Raw genomic sequence first — 21,715 nt, 5'->3', positions numbered from 1 at the left:
CGGTTCCCTTTGAGGTCAAGGGGGGATGCGCAGAAACGGACCCTCTGGCTTGACCGTTTCTGGGAAGCCCGTTCGCATTGATTTTTGCAAACGTGCAGATCTCCTATTTACGCAACTGCCCAGCCAGTGACCTTGGGGGCTCTTGTACTAGAACTTTGAAAGTTTGCTTAGCCGAGTTACGCAAAATGCAAACGGTACTGGGAAACACGGCACGTCCTGAGGTGACTGCTTTTTCTAGAAGCATGTCTGGTTTTCCTGGCCGTTTGGTTTGAGGGCCTGGACCTGGTGCGGGCGGGAGGGCTCGACCTGGGCTGTGACCACTGGAGGAGGGGCGGCCCTCCTGCAGCCCCCCAGCACACACCTCGTGAGCAGGGCAGCAGGGGGGTGGCAGGGGCTAGCCAGAGCTGGGTTCGTGCTCTGGGCTGCGGCCTAGAGGCAGACTCCAGAGCCCCGGCCTGGTGACAGTCACACCCGGGGGCGTGCCCGTGGCTCCGGAGCCCATGCGGCAGGGCCCCCGGGGACGCGGCCGTGAAGCCACGTAGAGAGTCGGTCCTTAGGTCAACATTAAAATGTCCCTGCCGACGAGCCCTCTGGGCCCTGCCTTCCCAGGGAGCCTGCCTCTCCTGGGAGGTGACTGGGGGCCAGGAGAGCATGCGTGGGGAAGCCCCCCCTGACCCCAGGGAGGGGGGCTGGCCCTGGCGCCCCTGTGCTCCCAGAACCCCGCTGGCTTACTCAGCACTGCTGTGAGCAGCCAGGGGGGCAGCTGGCGGCCTCCAGGACAGAGAAACGCGCTGGGAACAGAAAAGGCCCCTCAGTTTTAAGACTTGGTCTGGGAGCCCTGGCCCATCCTATGTGGGTAGCACTTCCCGAATCCTGAAACCTCCCAGCTGGCGACGGGAAGGCAGGGTCCCGGGTTCCAAATGGACCTTCATTTCCCACTTCGGTGGAGCAAGAACAGAAGCAGGATAAGGAATCGACCCAGCTCTAATCACGGCAGGGAGGGAAGCCGGCTCAGAGCCCCAGTGCTGAGAGGAAGGAGAGGCAGGGACTGCGAGGGGGTGTGGGGGGCTTCACTGGGGATGCGGCTCCCCCCTGGCCCCTGCCCCCAGCCCGGCTTTCATGGACTTGTCAATCCACTTGAGGAAATTGGTGACCTTGGTGTAGACGCCGTACTTCCCCTTCCGCGCGCACCCTTCACCCCAGCTGACGATGCCAGTGATGAAGTAGGTGTCCCTGAAGCGGGTGACGTGGGGGCCGCCGCTATCGCCCTGGCAGGCGTCCTCGGGCTGCGCATCGTAGCCGGCACAGAACATGTTGGCGGTGATGGTGAAGCTGCTGGACAGCTTGCAGGTGTTCCTGTCCACGTAGGGCACCTCCAGAATCTTGAGCGTGGACGACAGGCGGCCCCGCTCGTGCGTGCGCCCGAAGCCGCTGACGACGCCCGTCTTCTGGGTCAGCAGCGTGGCCTCAGCCCAGTCCTTCTCCGGCAGGCAGGCGGGCGCCACGTTCCTGCGGAACTTGATGGGCGTCTTGAGCCGCAGCACTGCGATGTCAAAGTCATAAGTCTCCTTGACGAACCGGCTGTGCTTCACGGTCACCTCCACCTCATGTGCCATCTCGTTGCCCTCCTCCGTCTCCGTGTTCCGGTCGCCTGCGGACGGGGACGTGGCCGTCAGCTGGGGGCCACCAGGCCCTGCACGTCACTGACGCTTTAAAGCAGTTCCACTTTTTTTCTGCTTAGAGATTGGCACGTGGTCACTAGGAAATGTGAAATACAGGCGACTAGAGCGAGGCCGGTGTGACAGCCTTCTGCTTCCCTGCCGAGGGCAGTGGCCACCCTCCCCTGGTCTACCCGTGGGTGGGGCTGGGCACCGGGTCTGACCTGCCGGACCTACCCCCAGCCACGGGGCCAAGTGGGCGTTGATCAGAACCCACATGTGTCAGGAGCACCAAATCTCAGAATGAAAACATAACTCAAAATACCTCCGGAGTCCTTTACAAGCCGATGACAGGTCGAACTGACACTATTTGGGCTATACTGGGGAATGAGGTGTGTTACCGAAATGAGTATCACCTGTGGACTTTTAAAACGTATACTAGAAGACGTAAGGTAACTAGGAAGCTAGACATAACAGCCATGGCTCGGGCACGTGGCTTGCACTGGATTGTCATGGAGCAGCTCTAGGGTGTGGTGAGAGGGGAACATTAGGAAATAGTCCCCCAGATACAAATGTGGGGCAGCGGTGCCGGCTCCTCAGACGGCTGGGGGCTCTGGGGGGCTTCCCGGAGGAGAGGGCACCGCGGACCCTGCGTGCAGGGGGCAGGGGCGCCCCTCGTCCCCCAGCCGCCCTCTCCCCCTCGGGACCTCAGTATTTGAACCAGCGCTTCCAGGCAGCCTATCAGTCCTAGTGCCTCTGAAACCAGGGAGCCCCGCAGGGTGTGCGCGGCACTCACCTACCCTCACCGTGAACCGCTTGGCCTGCAGGAGACAGTGGGCCGCGGTGAGGACGCAGAACTCACTCAGGATGGTGCCCCCGCAGAAGCCCTCGTTCTCCTCGTTGACGAGCAGAGCCTGCGACAGGAGGGCCGGAGGTGCCAGCTGGAGCCTGACTTTGGGACCTTTAGCCCAAGCCTCCTCCCCATCTCCCCACCACAGCGGGCCTGCCCCCCGGGAGGACTCGTGGGGTCTTCGGGCTGGAACGAGGACCAGGCCAGCGCACCCCCGTGCCCACCCCCAGGGGCCGTGCTGCCCAGTGCCGCCCGTTCTCGGAGCGGGCCCGCCGTGGACCCCACGGCCCTGCCAAGGGCCCAGCGCTACAACTGAGGGGGTTCTCCCCATCCAGACTCCAGACTCGCCCGGCCAGGCCCTACCCGTCTGCATTTCCCGGCTCCGGAAGGCCCCTCTGCAGCTCTATGTGCAGAAGAACTGCTGTCTGTTGTCTCTGGTGTGAATTAGGCCCCAGACCAGGCAGACACCAGGCTCTGGACGAGACACTTGCTACGCTGGGCCTGGGGACGCTTCCACCGTCCGGACCCCCTCCCGTGGCTGCGGGTACTACCATTCAAGGCCGGTTCCTGGGATCCACGTGGCTGCTCCTGACAGGACGTGGGGCGGGGAACACTCCACCGGAATGGGGTGCTGACTGGGCGAGTGAGATCACAGACCCTTCCCCTGTTTTCCTTTTCCCCAAAGAACTGGGCCGGCAAGTGTGGAGAGAGCGTTTTCTGCTTCCCTTCTCTGGGGACTCGCCCTTCTCTAAGCAACAGCCATGGGTTGAGAGGGTGCAGGTTAATGAAACTCTTAACAATGTCAAGTTCTAAAAGAACTTTGGAGGATGTTCATGACTAGCATGAAGTCGTGATGTTTTGTTTCTGTTTTTGCATAATTTATCAACTCAAAACCCCACTTGTGTGACAAGTGAGGAGGGTCAGTCTTCCTAAGACTTGGGACACTGACCATCCTTCCTGGAGATGGACATGAGGCAACTGGCCAAGTCTGGGGACCCTCCCGTGAGGCTCCTCCTGTCCGCTCCCTGGAGAACCCCACGCGAGCCCCTCTCAGAGCCGCGTGTCCGCCCCCACCCTGCGGGGAGCCGCCCTCCTTTCCCAGTGGGAGTTCACATGCTCCACGGGTACCACGTTCCTGGCCCTCTCACGCAGCAACTTGAATTGTGGGGATTTGGCGGGGGGCTCACCTTCCTAGGTCGTGATGCCACACGTGAGAGAAGAGGCCCTGGCGCTTTCAGACCCACAGGCACAACACCCAGGCAGCCCTGACCTGCGACACACTCTCCGTGGATGGTGACTAGGTTTTGGCGTGTCCTTGCTCGGGCTCGTGATAATTCAGGTAAACGCACACCTGCCTTGTAGCCGGTGGGGGCCAGCTGACGTCATTCCTAAGGGTTGTCGGCAGCTCTGGGAATATTACTTGTAGGAGAAGGCATTTTGGCTTTGGACACTAAAAACTTAAAGTCCAAGTGAGGGTTCTGGATAGAATAGAGGCCCCCAGTTAAATCTGACTCAAATAAATGGCAAATTATTTTCAGTGTGTGTCCCATGTGATACTTGGGACATACTCACATTGAAAGTTATTTATTGTTTATCTGACATTCAAATTTAAGGGGAAACCTGTGTTTTCATTTGCTAAGTCTGGCAACTTTAGTCCAAATCAACAACCAAAGAGTGAGTTTTTACCTTTGAAAACAAATGGATATACATTTTGCTAAGGTGCCGTCTGCCTCATTAGGACTTGGGTGTTTGGGTAAAAAAAATCTACCAAATCAGAAATGAAACAAGGAGAGCAACTCTTTCCGCCTCCCGTGGAACCAAAGAGCAAGCAGAGGCCTCAGGGGAGCTGCCCTCCGCCCGCGGACCCCACCCTGCCCCCGAGCTGGAGCCCCTTCTCTGCCTGGGCGGGAGGGGCGGCTGGGCAGGGAGGGCAGAGGCCCGGCCTCTTCGACCTCGGCTCCTTCCACCGCTGCCCATTCAAGTCTGCTGCGGGCCCGCGTGGGCCGGGCGCCCGGCGGGACGGCCCCCCCGCAGCTCACCGGCCGCTGAGCTGCGCGCCGTTACCTGCCAGGGGCACTCCCCGTCTTCGCAGTCCCTCCCGCCCACTATTCGGACCAGGTGGCTGTCATCCTCCTTGGGGCTGGGCTCCGTCCCGTTGAGGCCCAGCAGGTGGAGGGAGCTCTCGGTGGGGCCCAGGTCTCCGTGGTCGTACTGCTCCGGCACGCCTGCTTCGGGGGCCTCCCCGCTGCCGTGGGCGGCCGACCGCCTGCTGCGTCCCCGGGTGAGCTTCCCGCAGGGGAAGGGCTCTGGAAGAAGGGCAGTTGGGCCTCAGCCTCACGGACGCCTCCCTGCAGGGCCCATGCAGGCCACTCCGAGGAGGAGCCGGAGAAGCGGGCCCCGGGGAAGGGGGCCAAGAGGGGCCTCTGGGGAGCGGGGCGCCCTGTGTCCTGCTAGGGCTGGGCTGCAGGTGGGAGCCCTGACCTCCGGCCGGCCAGCGTGCAGGGGCGTGGAAGGGGCTCTGCGCCTACTGGGACGCCTGCAGAAGTCAGGTGGCTGTGGCTGGACGGAGGACCGTGGGGCTGTGGGGACACGACTGGTATGTGGAGACCAGGATGGCAAAAAGGGGGGCTGGGGCGTTCAACCCCCAAAGTTCTCTTAGCCCCGCTGTGTGTTGGAAACATTTCCTAATGCAACGCTGAAGAGAAAGAAGTGTTCTGGGCAGGACAGCGGCATGCGGAGCTTTGTAAGGAACAGCTGAAGGATGACAGCGACCCTTACAAGCGCCAAGCAAGGGGGGGGGCCAGGAAAGACCAAAAAGCGTCCTTTCGTATCCTTACCAACGAGGCAACCGAGGCAGAGTGGGGGCGAAGCAGGACAGAGGCGGGGGGGCTGGGGGCCGCGGGTCTGAGGCCGTCCCCCGTGTGTGTTCCTGGTGGCGCGCGGGTGCACTGGGAGTGTGCTCGCTCGCTCGCTCGCGGAGGAGAGCTCTTCCCACGCCAGCCGCCTCTGCCTTAACGTCTGTGATCACTGCCCCCTTGAAATTCTGCATCAGCTCGTCCATGACTTAGAACAGAACTTTCTGCACCAGGAAGTAGTTTACCTGATTTTATTTTCAAACATCAAACTTTATTTTAAATTGATCTGTAATTATTCCTGGAATTTAAAAAATTTTGCAAGCATGTCAAGGAACGACCTCAATTAAAATATTTTTGGGGGGCTTCCCTGGTGGCACAGTGGTTGAGAGTCCGCCTGCCGATGCAGGGGACATGGGTTCGTGCCCCGGTCCGCAGAGCGGCTGGGCCCGTGAGCCATGGCCGCTGAGCCTGCACGTCCAGAGCCTGTGCTCCGCAACGGGAGAGGCCACAGCAGTGAGAGGCCCGCGTACCGAAAAAAAAAAAAAAAATTGGGGGGGACCAGCTTAAGTTTAAAATCTCATTACCAATAGAAATGTAAATCTCACTGTCCTCTACGTGTTGAGAGATTTAATTTTACACAATTGCCACTGCCCTGGAATATGCCCACCTCTGCAGTGGGCCCGGGACTCTGCATTCCTCATCACCCCAGGTAATGCCAAGGCTGTGGGCCAGCTGGGGCCTGCTGGAGGAGGAGCTAGGGTCACCCTAAGAAGGAGCCCGAGTTGAGAAGGGCGTGGCCAGCCCCCACCCCACAGCAGAGGAGTCCCGGTCAGGCAGGACTCCCCACGGGGTGTGAGATGGGGCCTCTCCCACCCCCAGGACCCCCAGGACCCCCAGGACCCAGGCCCTCACTCAGCCCTCCGTGAGCTTCTGGGCCAGATGCATGGCATCTGGCTTTTATCACGGAAAAAAACTTCTGTTAACATTGGGACCCACACAACCCAAAACGGTGCTGGAGGGCCCTGGGTTCCCCTTCCGGCCGCTGCACTCCCTCCCCGGCTCCTAGGCTGGCCCACGGCTCCGACCCTTGTAACTCCAGCCTCCCAAGCCCCTGCCCTTCCGAGAGGGATGGGGACGCCATCGTGGCAGCTGCAAAGTGGCCATTTGGGATTCGCTGCGAGCCGGGCACTGGGCAAAGGGACCTCCACGCATTACCCTCACGCTCCACGTGCCCCCAGGAGAGCTGACATCACTGGCCCGTTTCTCAGGCGGTTCACAGAAACAGTGGGTCTGTCTCAAAACCATGAGCCCCACCGGGAGCCCAGCCTGTGCCCCTCCTACCTGCAGAGACGCAGGACTTGCCGTCGTCGCCCAGGTCGTACCCGCTGGCGCAGGAGCACAGCACCGCGCTCCGCTCCTCCCTGCAGAACTGGTCGCAGCCCCCGTTGTCCAGGCTGCAGAGCTCACGCGTGGCTGCGGAAGAGCCGGGAAGCTGAGGGCGCGGCCCGGGACGTGCCGTCACCTGCCGGTGCCACGGTGCCCACCAGCCGGAGCAAACGGCTGGTGCCCCGGGCAGGCCCCTCCCCCGCCCACGTGGGGCCCCGGGGGCCCCGGGGGCCAGGGAGCCCGCATAAGCCCAGGGAAGGCCTGGAGGCTGTAGGGTCTCAAGTTCAGCCCTAAGAAGGGCGTGGTGGCGCTGGCCAGAGAGATGGGAGCTCGGGCCGAGCGGAGAGCAGCCCACGGCGTCCACTCTGAGGCCTCGGTCCCCCGTGGCATAAAGCACCTGGGGTCCATCCCCAGACGGGGGTCTGGCTCCCGTGCGGCAGGAAGGAGGGGTGGTAGCCACGTCCCGGACTCAGGCCGGCTCCCAGTTGGCCGTCGGTCTCTAGCTGTGTGATTTGGGCACGTTATTTAAACCCCACGGCCTGTCGCGTCACTTGTAAAGGGGTGGAGGCCACCCAGCCCCCAGGAGAGCTGTCCAGGTCCCGCGAGGCGCCGGGCACAGGGGACCTCACCGCCGGACTGTGCCAGCGTCACCCCCGCCAGCGTGCACTGGACATCAGACCCCAGACTCATCAGTCATGCCGCCCTGGCAGCTGACTTTACATTTCACCACTGGGTTTTGATGAAAGAATAGTTACGGGGCAAACATTAAAGAAATTTTAGAAAACATTCCTGACAGCCCCAGCGTCAACAGAACGGTATTTGGGGAAGCTGCTCTGGACGGTGGATGGAAGGGTGCACGACTGATACTCCCACTGGGGAAAACTCAGAAGTATCCAATCGAAGAGCATGCTCTAAAGATTACAGATTAAGAAATTAAAAAAGAAGCTTGAATCTCTCCCCTCAGGGAAAACTGGCCTAATACTAACCTAATTTTTATTAAAAATTAATCACTGTATTAGGAAAACTCAGTGATTTTTCCATGCAGAATTAATTGTACCAAATTTTTATAATTGGACAATCCCGAGCATTCAGCACTGACATTTGCACGAATTTCCAGGATCCTGAGAAGCAGGAGAAACATCCTCCTCCGAGGAAAGAAACGTCGGTTCTCGTTTCCACGTGAAGGGGCCCCACCCTTCGGGAACGTTCGTTCCACAGCAGCTCCTCAGAGGGCAGAGGAGTGCCCGGTATCCCGTCCTCCACACTGGGGACTCTGACTCATGTTCCGCTGCCTGCAGCGGCAGCCTCACGGAGCACAGGCTGAACCCCACGTGACCGGAGAGGGTTTCCCTGGGCCTCTAGCTTCTTCCCGCATTCTCACCTGGCTCCGCAGGGGGCTTTCCCACCTGGCCTCCGCAGGGGACTCTGACCTGAAGGTACACCAAGAAGGGGAACTCACGTAATTCACAGTTTTTGCCTTCAAATCCTTCCAAACAGGTGCATGTGTATTCCCCGAGGCCATCTTTACATTTGCCCTGATTCAGGCAAGGATGGCTTTCACACTGGTCACCATCTGCAAAGAAAACATTTGGAAACCACAGCTTGCAGGCAATTCCCCTCATTGTGGAAACGATTTTGCTGTGTTGATTCTGGTGCCCAGTTCTCAGCTAACTTGAATGAACCTGGGATTCTTCCTGTTTTCCTGTAAACAAGTTGTCCTGTCTGGACTTCGTTACCACTGCCCTCCCCCCCCGCCCCCCCCCAGCTTTGTGGCTACGTGCACGTGATGCCTCTATCTAGCTGGATTGCTGACTGAGCTTTCCAATTTTTGGTGAGATCTCTGACAGTGTTTTTACAATCACTGACAACGTTTTTCCATCACGGAGAGGAGCCCTGTGCTGGTGACCACATGGGGTCAGCTGGAAGGAGGGAGGATAAGTGATTGCTGGACACTTGTTTCTGGGCTGGGCATTGATAAGAGGGTTCCTATTTCCAATGGTTTGGGTGTAAAAGTAGAATGAAAAGCTCCTGTACAGCACTAACATGGGATTTCACATTTATTGGGGCATTTGTACAATATAATTTAGAGATAGGTCCAATTGTCATTTTGAGAAACCTGAATACTGTTACCAGAATGAAAACATTAGTTATGATAAATACCATTTCAGACGCTATAAGCATTAAATCAAGGTGGTTACCTTATGAGAGGACCCAGTGTTTCAGACTCTTATTTTTTGTTTCTACCTAATATACTTGGATTTAAAAAAATTATCATGGAATTTGGTATCCTCAAATGGGAATGAACCAATTTAAATGTATATAAGTAACAAAACTCAAATTAGTATAAAGCTACTATAAAAAACTATTTTACGATAACTATTATGGAAACACTCAGAGGGGAAAAGTCTTAGATAAGTAAAATTTAAACAGGAGCAGAAAGGAAATTCAGGAAACATCTTCAAAATTTGAATACAATCTCTCCTGATTTAAATACCCTGATGAACCCCTCTCACTCAAGACTGAAATAGAAAACATCTCACCTTTGTATATATTCCAGAATTCATTCTAAAAGGGAAAAAAAATTTTTAATGTGTTATGGAAAAGACATTTTACACCAGTAACAGCCACAATCTAGTAACTCAAGTGAATAGGCTATTTCCCAAACAGAGATCATTTTCTGGAACAAAATGCCCTAGAACTATTCAATCTAAAAGGGAAATTTTTTCAGATCTCCTGCATTTGTAAAGCTGTAGCTTCATTCATCTTTTTTTTTTTTAACACAACACATGTTTGTGTAATAAATAATCATATCCCAATACAGCCTAGCGTCCATTTTCTTGCCTGCTCACACAGTTGAACATGGCATCTGGGAAACATTTTGTAATATTAAATGTACTTTTCTAACTTTCATCCTAGCAAAATCACTAACGATATGATCACAATCAAGATTTTCACATTATTTGCTTCAACTGTTAAGTAATTCGAAATTAGATTACTTTTCTTGAACCACAAAAGTTTCTATATAGGTTTTATTTGTTTGTTTTTCACTAATCTCAGTTTGGAGAAACTGTGCTGAGACAACAGCAACTGAAGTAAAACCTCTAAAGTAATTGCTTATATTCAGAAGCAAACCGTAAGCTTTATGTATCACATTCAAATACTGTAATAAATTCATGACAAATAATTGTAATTCTAAGACAAAATATTTTAATTTCATCATATACAACATTATCATATAATTTTTTATTATCTCTTAAATCAATACCTATATCCAAGCTTTTATATGAAGAATCAGTGTTATACTTCACACATATTACATCTAGACCTACATGTATATCAATTTAAGATTAATATGAATCATTTAATATTACAAAATGTTTCCCAGATGCCACGCTCAATCATCTTAATTGCACAACTTTGTTAAATATTGAAAATTTATTTTCAAATTAATTACCAAGAAACGGATTGTACCAAAAATGGTTTGCTCTATTTGATACCCCCAAGCCAATCAATAAGTGGTTTTACATTAAGATACCTGGGTCAAAGATTCAAAACAGGATCAGATGCTTGGAGAATAATCATTATGTTACTTGAAAAAAAAGATAATTGGTAATTAGCTTAAAATAGGGCATCAAGAGCCTATGTAACACTGAAAAGAAATGTTCGTAGTCTTAAAACAATTTTTTTCTATCTATAGTAGGTTAATTAGTGTCTCCCCTACTCCCCAGCCCCAACTTAGGTGCAACCTCAGAATTTGACCTTAATGGAAAGAGGGTCTTTGCAGATGTAATTAAGTTATGGATCGAGAACAGCTCGTACTGGATTAGGGTGGACCCCCAATCAATGAGAGTGTCCTTATAAGAGACATAAAATATCACACAGGCCACACAGAGAGAAGGCTGTGTGAAGGTGCTGGCAGAGAGTGGAGTGATGTATCTACTGGCCAAGGAACAGCAAAGGCTGCTGGTCGCCCCCAGAAGCTGGAGGAGAGGATGGAACAGATCCTTCCTCAGACCTTCCAGAAGGAACCAAGCCTGGTGACACTTTGATTTCGACTTGTGGTCTCCAGAACTGTGAGAGAGTAAATTTCTGTTGTTTTAAGACACCCAATTTGTGGTGCTTTGTTATAGAAGGCCTAAGAAATGACTACACTGTCTTTTAAATTTTTTATTTAAAAATTTATCACACAGTAAAACTGACTGTTTTTGGTGTACAATTCTATAAAAGCCAACACATGTATAGATTTGTACAGTCACCACCACAACCGAGAGGCAGAATAGCTCCATCTCCCCCAACCTTGCCAGCCACTGGCCACCCCCGCTCTGAATGCCCAGCACGAGTCTGCTCTGCGTCACTATAGTCATGACTTCTTGAGAATGTCCTGTAAATGGACTCACACGTGATATAACCTTGTGAAACTAGCTTCCTTCATTCAGCATAGTGCCTCTGAAACTGAAATTCATTCAAGTTACTGTGCATGTCGATAGTTTGTTCTCTTTTACTGATGAGCAGTGTTCCACTGTGTGGCGTACCACGGTTTATCCATTCACCCAACAAAGGACATCTGTACTATTTCTAGTTTTCGGCAATTATGAATAGAGTTGCTATAAACATTTATGTACAGGTTTTCTGTGAAAAAAGTTTTCAGTTCTCTACAGTAAATACCCAAGAATGGGATTGCTGAGTTATACGGTAACTTTATAAGAAACTGTCAGACTGGTTTTCAGACTGGCTGCACGATTTTTTATGCCCACAAGCAGTGTATGACTTGTGGTTGCTCCACATCCTCACCAGCACTTGTTTTGTATTCTAGGTGTTTTGTGTTCTAGGTGTGTAGTGGCATCTCATTGTTTTTTTTTTTTTTTTTTGCGGGGGGGTGGGCGCACCTTGCGGCATGTGGGACCTCAGTTCCCTGGCCAGGGATCGAACTCATGCCCCCTGCAGTGGAAGCATGGAGTCTTAACCACTGGACCACCAGGGAAGTCCCTCATCGTGGTTTTAATCTGCATTTCTGTAATGGCTAATAATATTGAATATCTTCTCGTATGCTTATTTGCCATCCATGTATCCTCTTTGGTGAAGTGTCTGTTCAAATCTTTTGCTCACTGTATTTAATTGGGTTGTTTATTTTCTTCTGTTGACTTGTGAGTTCTTTATATATTCTGACCACAAAACTTTTGGCAGATACGTGATTTGAAAATATTTCCTTAGTCAATAGCTTGTATTTTCATTCTCTTAATGTTTTTCACAGAGCAAAAGTTTTAAATTTAGAATAAGTCTAATTTATCTATATACTTTTTATGGATTATGCTTTTGGCGTCACGTCTAAGAATTTTTGCCTAACTTAACTTTGTGTCATGAAAATTTTCTCCTAAAAGTTTCCTGTTTTATCTTTAGAGCTATATGGTCCATTTTGAGATAATATTTGTATAGTTGTGAGGTTTAGGTCAAAGCTGACCTTTTTTGTATATAGATGTAGAATTATTCCAATACCATTTATTGAAAAAGAGAATTCTTTTTCTATTGAAATGCTTATGCACCTTTGCCAAAATCAATTGGCCAAGGACTTCCCCGGTGGTCCAGTGGGTAAGACTCTGTACTCCCAATGCAGGGGGCTCAGGTTCGATCTCTGGTAGGGGAACTAGATCCCGCATTCATGCCACAGCTAAAGATCCCGCAGGCGTACCGCAACTAAATATCCCGCATGCGGCAACGAAGATCCCGCGTGCTGCAATAAGACCCGGCACAGCTTAAATAAATAAATAAATATTTTTTTAAAAAGTCAACTGGCCATATTTGCGTGGGTCTATTTATGGACTTTCTATTCTGTTCTTTTGATCTATGTGTTTATCCCTTTACCAATACCACACATCAATATCGCTACGATTTTATTTATTTATTTATGGCTGCATTGGGTCTTCGTTGCTGTGTGCGGGCTTTCTCTAGTTGTGGCGAGCAGGGGCTACTCTTCGTTGCGGTGCATGGGCTTCTCACTGCAGTGGCTTCTCTTGTTGCAGAGCATGGGCTCTAGGCACGCAGGCTAGTTGCAGCACTCGGGCTCAGTAGTTCTGGTGCACAGGCTTAGTTGCTCTGTGGCATGTGGGATCTTCTGGGACCAGGGATTGAACCTGTGTCCCCTGCACTGGCAGGCGGATTCTTAACCACTGCACCACCAAGGAAGTCCCTTATCTCTATGATTAATGTAGATTTACAGTAAGTCTTTAAATGAGGTAGTGTGATTCCTCCAATTTTATCTTCTTTCTCAAAATTGTTTTAGCTATTCTAATTCCTTTGTTTTTCCATATTACAAATATTGAATCAACTTGTCTTTATCTGATGGAAGTTTGGCACTGCATTAAATCTATATATCAAATTGGGAAGAGTCAATATTTTAATATGCTAAGTCTTTCAAACCATGAACATCCTATGTCTATTTATTTAGGTTCTCTTCCTTTCGTTAGCGTTTTGCAGATTTCAGCATACAGGTTGTGTACATGTTTTATTAGATTTACACATAGATATTTTTCTTTAGAGCAACAGTAAGTGGCATTAATTTTTTTGTTTGTTTCTAACTGCACATTACCACTACACAGAAATACAATTAATATTTGTGTGCTGACCTTGTATTCTGTGACCTCGCTAGACACATACATTTTAGGAGTATTTTTTCCAGATTCCATGGGATTTTCTATGTAGATAATCATGTTACTTGCAAATAGGGAGTTTTATTTCTTTATCTTGGCTTATTGTTAAACCTTCCTTATGGCTAGGGTTTCCAGTACAATGCTGAATTGGGAGTATTAGAAATGGACATCCTTGCCTTTTTCCCAGTATTAGAGGGAAAGCATTCAGTTTTCACCACGATATCAGTTGTAGGTTCCTTGTTAATAATCCTTATCATGTTGAAGAAGTTTCCTTTTAATTGTAGTTTGCTGAAGGTTTTTTTTTAATAATTGTTTTATTTACTTATTTAAAAATATTTATTTATTTTTGGCTGCTCTGGGTCTTCGTTGCGCCATGCGGGATCTTTTAGTTGCCGCATGCGTGCAGGATCTCATAACCCTACCAGAGATCAAACCCCTGCCCCCTGCATTGGGAGCACAGAGTCTTACTCACTGGACCACCAGGGAAATCACTGAGAGGTTTTTATCATGAATGGATGTTGAATCTTGTCAGGTGCTTTTTCTCTATCAGTTGATATGATTATGTGGATTTTTCTTCTTTAAACTGGTGGATTACACTACTGATTTTCAAATACTGAGCCAGCCTTGTGTGCCCCAGATAAACCCACTTGGTCATTGTGTATTCTTCTTTTTTTTTTTTTAACATATAGTGCTTTATTCAATTTGCTAATAATTTGTTGAGAATTTTTATAAGAGGTTCATGAGAAATGTTGTTATATAGTTTTCTTTCTTTCTACCTTCCTCCCTCCCTCCTTCCCTCTTTTTCTCTTTCTTCTGTTTTTGTGGGTTTTTGGCATCAGGGTAATGCTGATAGAAAAAAAACTTACAAGTGTTCCCTTTTCGTTTCTAGAAGAGATTACATAGAATTGGTGTTATTTCTTCTTTAAATATTTGGTAAAACTCACCAGTGACACAGTCTGGACCTGGACATTTCCTTTACAGAAGGTTTTTAACTAAGAAGTTGAATTTGCAGATATCTCTGTCGTACTATGTGTTTTGGTAATTCATGGTTTTGAGGAATTGGTCCATTTCATCCAAATTGTAAAATTCCATCCAAATTTGTGCATGGAGTTGTTCATAGTATTCCCTTATTATCCTTTTAATGTAAGCAGGGTCTGTAGTAATATCTCTTCTTTCATTCCTGATACAATTCATGTGCTCTTTTTTGTCAATCTTGTTAAATCTTATCAGTTTTACTGATTTTCTCTATTATTTCACATCTTCAAGTTTATTGATTTCTCCTCTTTTGGGTTTATTTTGCCTTTTTTGTGTGTGTGTGTGTCTTAAGGTGGAAGCTTAGATTATCAATTTGAGAACTTCTTTTCCTACAAAAACATTTCATGCTATAAATTTCCCGATAAGCAATGTTTAGCTGCATCCCACAGATTTTGTATGTTGTATATTCATTTTTGTTCAGCTGAGAGTATTTTCTTTTCTTATTTCAAAAATTTTATTTATATATATATATTATTTTTGGCTGTGTCGGGTCTTACTTGTGGCACACAGGATCCTTGTCACAGCACGCGGGACCTTTCGTTGCGGTGCGCAGGCTTCTTTCCAGTTGTGTCGTGTGGCTTTTCTCTCTCTAGTTGTGGCGCACAGGCTCCAGAGCATGTGGGCTCTGTAGTTTACAGCATGTGGGCTCTCTAGTTGAGGCGCGTGGGCTCAGTAGTTGTGGCGCGTGGGCTTAGCTGGCCCATAGCATGTGGGACCTTAGTTCCCCAACCAGGGATCAAACCCACGTCCCCTGCACTGGAAGGTGGATTCTTTACCACTGGACCACCAGGGAAATCCTGAAAGTATTTTCTAGCTTCCCTTGAGACTTCTTCTTTTTTTTTTTTTTTTTTTTTTTTTTTTTGCAGTATGCGGGCCTCTCATTGTTGTGGCCTCTCCCGTTGAGGAGCACAGGCTCCGACGCGCAGGCTCAGTGGCTATGGCTCACGGGCCCAGCTGCTCCGCGGCATGTGGGATCTTCCCAGATCGGGGCACGAACCCGTGTCCCCTGCATTGGCAGGCAGACTCCCAACCACTGCGCCACCAGGGAAGCCCGAGACTTCTTCTTTGACACATGTATTATTTAGAGAATTCCCTGGCGGTCCGGTGGTTAGGACTCTGAACTTTCACTGCTGAGTGCGTGGGTTCAATCCCTGTTCGGGGAACTAAGATCCACAAGCTGTGCAGCATGGCCAAAACAAACAAACAAACAAACAAACAAACAACTTAGCTCTTTAAAATTATAAGTATGGTAGTTCTAAGGAAGTAAGGAAGAGTGTTTAGGAAATGATGCTGAGGAAAAAGGCAGAACATGAACTTGGCACTACAATTATTTTTATTATTTAAAAAAACTGTTAAGTGTATGTGAACTAAAGGAACATTTAAAAATAAAAACAGTTCCTGAAATTATGAATAACTTTTTAAAAGAGATAAATCGTTCACTTGGTAACAAGGAGTAAAAATGAATTCTTAATTCCTCTTCTCTCTTCTGGTGGCTGAAATGAACTATGGTAGTCAAATGGATAGCAACACAAGAATTCCCTTGCAGACCTTGACCTTTTGCAGGAATGCAAAGATGTCTGAGTCATACAACTTACCAATTATTATTTTCTAGACAGAAGTGCCAATTATTGTGCTTTTCAATGTATCAGTGGTTGCCACATTCTCCTTACCTTCAGGTTTCATGGCAGGAAACAGAAGTACTTCCTTGATGTTACCGTAGACTGTGAGAAACACGGTGATGCAGCCGATGTCCATGCCACAGCCAGGTCGGGGGGCAGCCTGGATTCCAGGCGGTATAGAAGTTCTCATCTATGAACATCGTCCTCGTTGGCGGCTCTGGCCTGTTGTTTAAAAGCCTCTGGCTGCTGTATGGGACTATTTAATCCAGTGTAAGCACTGCACACTTCCCTCCTCATGACAAGCAGCTCAACCTGCTCAGTGAGACCCAGAGCAGTCTGTCTGGCCGTTATCTGTGGGCGATCACCAATGAGTGGGTCGCTGCTGCAAGCCACTTTCAGGGACTCTGACAAGCATAGCAAGGAGTCTGCCTGTGGCCTGAGGCGGAGGACATTCGGCAGTTTTTGCGACACAGATGTTATCAATAATTTTTTCAGTCTCTTCCGTTCTGAAGAGGTTAGTTTCCGGCAGCTTCACTCCCAAGTTTTTCTTGAGCCCTTCTATTGTGCTGATTCTCCAGAAGGGTGGGGTGGAGTCCATCTCATGGGTTTGGCCTGCTGGGCTGCCTGGATGGTGGGTGGTCTTGTAACTGCCCATAACATGTTCAGCATCCCTGATATGATATCCATGATTTCACGAGATCATCATCGGCCAGGTAAAACTCACGAGTGGTGAGTTCGAGTCAAACCGTCTGGAACTGGCATCCAACATCACAAATGCAGTCAGTGCCACCAACTACCAGCACTTTACAGCTGGAGTTCTGGAGCAGTTCTTACACATAAGTTCATGTCCAACTTGCTGTGCTAGGTGATGGAAAGCTTGGTCACAGCTCCCCGTGAAGCGGCATTCAGCATGGGAAGTTCATCTAGGAACCCGAACTCTTCCAAGAAACTTCTTCTACACGTGATCATCTTCGCGTGTGGGATACACTTCTTCCTCACAAAGTCACCCTGGCTGGAGTCAGAATCTCCGATGATACCGCCTTTCCTTGCCTTTTGGCCAAAGGGGGATGAGGTGCCCATGGAAGCAAGAAGACAGTAATGCAAGTCTGCAGAGCTGAGGGACTCTCAGCTCTGCTCTTCGGTCTTCCCAGGATTCTCGGGACTCCACAAGGCAGTCTGCTATACACTTGAGTCAATTCTTCTTCCGACTTAACATTCCTCCACTCAACCAGGACTTGCAACTGGACCTATCCTCCAAGGGCACAGCTCTTCTGCCACCTTTAAGGTGAGCCAGGCCGGTGGTGTCCAGTCTGCCGCGAGCAGGAGGGAGTCTACACGAGCCTGTGTGGCACGGGTCCCCCAGCGCCCAGACTCCGCTGGACGCTCCACTGCGGGCCCGTGGTGTGGACGGGCCCGCTGTCCGAGGTGTGGACAAGTCCGCCATCTGCGGCCAGGCTGTCTCTGGTGGGCTCCTGCTTGGCCTCCTTCTCTGCCACTTTCTCCTCAGCCTTCAGGCTTCTTCAGCTCGCGGTTGCTCAGTTTTGGCTCGCGGCCGTCCACCTCCACCTCAGCCCCTGCACCGCAGCCAAGCCGCCCCACGGCCTGACGCAAGGTGCCACACGACAGCACGACGCGAGGCGGCTAACGGACCTCAGAGACTTCCGTGTCAGCATCGGAGGCCCCGCCTCTTCCGGGGGAGGGGCGGATGCTTTCGCGCCGCCGCCGCCGCCGCCACCGCCGCACGGGGCCTCGAGGCCGCGTTCGTCCTGCGCCTGCGCACCGACCCACCCTGCGGTCTCAGGACCAGAACCCGTCGGCGAGTATGGCGGCGGCTGAGCGTCTGGGCGAAGAGCCGGGGCCTGGGGTCCTTGTGCACTGCCGAGGCCGACAGCGCGTTCTTAGACAAACATTTTGAGCTTTAACGTGGACCTGACAGCGCTTCAGAAACCCCCGCAGCCCTGTAAGTGTGTCCTGGCCGCGCCGCCCCTTACCGTCTTCTCCGTGTCCTCGAAGACCTCGCGGGCCTCCTCATACGAGCAGGCCTCCTCTAGGCACTCCCTTTCCAGGTTTCCCTTCTTCAACTCCTCCAAAAACGAGTTGGCCCTGCGGACTCTCTGCAGGACCCTGTGGGCCTGGTCCCGGGGCAGGAACACTGTGGTGGAGAACACGGCTGTCACGTGTTCGCCCGCATGCGGGTCCCGTCCCCGGGCCACCCTCGCCCCCGCCAGTGACGGGTCAGACGCCTGCCCTGAGCCCGCGCGCCCACCACTGAGCTGCCCCGTCCTGCACGCGCACACCCGGCCCTGCGCTGAGACCCGACCCCTCCTTCTGGAACTCGCCCTTCGGTCCCTCTTGCCTCCCCCGGCCCTCCACTCCGTTCTGTGGCTCAGCTGTTCCCCTCCACCCCCCCCTCCCCACCCTTCAAGGTCTCAGCCCTGTGTTAGGTGGGGAGGTGACACGGTTTTGCACGATCTACAATTAAAAGTATGATTTGTTTCAAGTCCCAGGACACACGTACACAAGAGTAAAACAAAAGTTTCAAGAAATAGTGCCTACTCTTATTTTCTACAAAATAGTACTTGTTAGAAAATTTTCTACTTCTGTCCTGTTTCATTAAAAAAAAAGCCCACTAAACTGACCTGCCAGTTAAAGTGTCCTGGCTCAGAGATCTCCCCCATCAGGGATCTCTCCCCTCTCCCCTCAGTAGTCCCTACCGAGCTGCCTGGGTCTTCCCGGTCTCCGCCGCTCCCCTTCCCCTTTTCACTGTGCTGTGGGAGGCCCTCAGGTCCTTTTCTTGGCGCTCTGCCCTGCTCTCTGCCTCTTTTCTGCTGGGGAATTGAGAGTCTCACCATAAGGAAGATGACTCTCCAAGTTGGTATTTCTAGTCCCAGCTTCCATCGTGAGCTCTGTGTTTTCAGCTTTCCCACAGGATGCATGTCTGCCCTCACATCACAACTCCAGACTCCCCATGTCCGAAACCAAAAAACAGGACTGCAGAATCAAACTGCCTTGAGTGGCAAATGCATCTTGGTCACCTACTACTGATTATTGGCAAGTGGGAATTAGATACCTACTCCTTAGAGCTGTTTTAAAGAGTGTATAGAACTCCGAGTGTTCACTCCATCCTACCTCAAATTACTTTCCCTTCCAAATTCCCCATCTCTTTCAGTGACACCTGTGTTCTCCCGGCAAGGCCAGGCCCACATTTGTTCTGTGGGGGCCCATCCTCCATTACCCCAAACATCTGCTCCACCAGGGAGCGCTTGCTTTGAAATACAAGCCACACACCCATTCCTCCCCTCCCTCCTTCCCCTGCCTGGTGCCCCGCCCTCCTGTTCGGTTTGTTTCTCTTTCTCACTTTTCACCCTTTCCTTCTCCCACGCACCTGGGCCCCTGAACTTCCACGTCACCCAGAGTGCAAACATGCAGACAGGCCCCCGGGGCTGCCTCCACTCTGCTCTGTCCTTTCTGGCTTCTTCTCTTGGACAGGTCTGGAGTCCCAGAAAGCCTCGAGCCCCCTGGCGGAGCCAGCCTGAGGGTGGTGGCACTGGCTCTCATCCTCCTCCCTGCCGTGGAAGCTTCTCTCTGCCTGTGACCCCCTAGCCTCTGTACCTGCACTTTGCTCTGGCAGAGGAAGGGGGCCTCTCTGTCTCTGCCTGCCACTGCCCCCCTCCGCTTCCTCCATCTCCCTCCCTCTCTGTCTCTGTCTGTCTCCCTCCTTCTCTGCCCGTGTTTCTGTCTGTCTTTGTGATCTGTGATCTGCTGTCTGACCCTCCACCCACAGGGAGGCACACCTGGCCCTAAGATACGCTTGGCTGAAACCACCAAGCCAGGCTCTCGTGCCAGCCTCCCACAGGGGATGGGCACCCACTCTCCACACTGTGGAAGTTCAGGGGCATCACCCTGACCCCTCACCCTCTCTCCTCCTCCCCAGGGCCACCCCTGCAGTCTGCAGGGTGAGGGGCACTTACCACTTCCCCCCGGCAGCAGAAGGCCAGCCAGGGAGGCGCTGAGAAGGATGAGGCACAGCAGGCCCGCCATGGTGTGGCCCGGGACAGCTCTCCGTCCCCGCCGTGACAGGCCTCTGGGGCAAGGTTCACTCACCCTGGCTGGAGGGTGGCTGGGTGTCCTTCTGTTTATCACAGCCTCCTGATTGGAGCCTGGGCCTGCCCGGTGGCAGGGGAGGCGGGGGGAGGTCAGGAGCAGGCGACCGCACTGAGGGCATGGTCACGCTGGCCTGTGTAGCCGTGGGGAGGTCCTGGCCCTACCTTATCCTTGTCAGGAACCGTGTCCGGGGGGCCCGCTGTGGGCACAGGAGCTCTTTGTTCTGAGAGAGAAGAAAAAAAAGTCATCGTATAGTTTTCAGACGTTTATGTCTAGCTCTGTTTTTGTTCTCACAACCACGATAAAAGCCAAGTATCATTTGCCCATCTTTTCTCTAGGACAGAAAACAGGTTTAGAGAGGTGGAGTGTTAGTCCATGGCCGTGTGTAGTTGACGCGGGGTTAGGACCCGGGGCTTTCTGCCCACGCTGGGCGGGAGGGGTGTGCACCACATGGGGCCCTGGGCCGATCTGCCGGCCAAGAGTGGCAGGTGTGGGACATGGCCCGAGCTTCTCAGCTGACCGGGGCTCTGCAGCAGAGTCCAGGCTCTGGAGGAAGAGGCCTGGGAACTGCCGGTGGGGTGAGTGCTTGTGCTGGGAGATGAGGGGATTGTGCTGTGTTCCACGCACCGAGCACACCTGACGCTTCCCACGTATGACACCCTGGTCGCTTGGCTTGTTTGCTGCTCTGTCCAGCACGGAGAGGGGTGTCTGGCACACAGCAGGTGCTCAGTAAACACGAGTGGACTGAATGAATCGGTGATGTCCCAGAACGCTCCTGCTAGGCGCCCAGGCCAGGGCTGGTCTTTCGCAGGGTGGTCAGTGTGATGTGCAGAGCCTGGTCCCGGCTCGCCTGGTCTCTGTGCTACCCTGTCTCTGCACTGCTGGGCGTGTGGGGCGAGACTGGATTCCCCGCGCCTGGCGAGTGGAGATGGTCCACGCGGGTGATGCACTGCGGCGTGGCCCGGCACTGCGCCCACCGCAGCAGTGAGGCCGGGGAAAGCAGGGCAGAACCGGTAGCCCACCCACGACCTGCTGAACCCCTGTGGGTCTGAGTGGGCTCCTGGCTTGGCCCCTTGAACCCCACATCCCCTTTTGTTCCCAGGAAGAGGAGTCCAGCCAGTTTTCATTTCCAGGAAGAAACAGGAGGCCCACTGGGCTCAGGGCCTCCAGAGACCTTGGGCACTTTGGCTGCAGAATTCCTCGAGTGTCTGCAGCCTGAGCTGTGAGCTGGGGGCACCTGGACGTTTGCAGGTCGGCGTTCCTGGCCTTGGCCGGGTGGCCTGTCCTCCCCGTGCCTCATTTTGCCTGCACCGGTTTCATCCTCACAACAAGCGTGGCAGCGGTCCCCGTCTTGTAGACAAAACGAGGGGCGGAGAGGGTTGGTGGTGCCTCTGAGGGGGCCAGAGCCAGAGCCACCCCAGGAGGTCTGGCCCAAGGCCGGAGCTCTCGACGTGTGCCCAGTGAGAACCCTAGAAACTACCACCTGATGGGGCAGCAAAGTGTTTCTGTAAAGGCTCAGATGGTGAGCACGTGGCCAGGCTTGCGGAGCCCTGGTTACTCGACA

At 52.0% G+C, this 21,715-nt stretch overlaps 1 protein-coding gene across 2 annotated transcripts; it reads right to left on the bottom strand.

The window, feature by feature from the left end:
* Positions 1 to 965: 965 nt before the first annotated feature.
* F10 (coagulation factor X) lies at positions 966 to 20,995 on the bottom strand. 2 transcript variants are annotated; one of them, XM_082602246.1, is made up of 9 exons: positions 20,019 to 20,995; positions 18,039 to 18,199; positions 9,290 to 9,314; positions 8,209 to 8,322; positions 6,705 to 6,836; positions 6,031 to 6,105; positions 4,573 to 4,814; positions 2,455 to 2,572; positions 966 to 1,651 (listed from the first exon to the last, which is right to left on the bottom strand). In XM_082602246.1, the coding sequence occupies exons 1-9, from the start codon at positions 20,086 to 20,088 to the stop codon at positions 1,071 to 1,073; spliced, it is 1,518 nt and encodes a 505-aa protein (XP_082458372.1). In that variant the 5' UTR covers positions 20,089 to 20,995; the 3' UTR covers positions 966 to 1,070. The 2 variants fall into 2 exon arrangements, with proteins under 2 accessions (XP_082458372.1, XP_082458373.1); XM_082602247.1 differs by lacking the exon at positions 20,019 to 20,995 and adding an exon at positions 18,897 to 19,317.
* Between the last annotated feature and the right edge of the window lie 720 nt (positions 20,996 to 21,715).

This window comes from Mesoplodon mirus (assembly GCF_964341445.2).
Source record: "Mesoplodon mirus genome assembly, chromosome: 17".
Classification (NCBI taxonomy): Eukaryota; Metazoa; Chordata; class Mammalia; order Artiodactyla; family Ziphiidae; genus Mesoplodon; species Mesoplodon mirus.
Note: the sequence above shows the minus strand (reverse complement) of the source record. Positions and strands in the feature narration are given on the sequence as shown.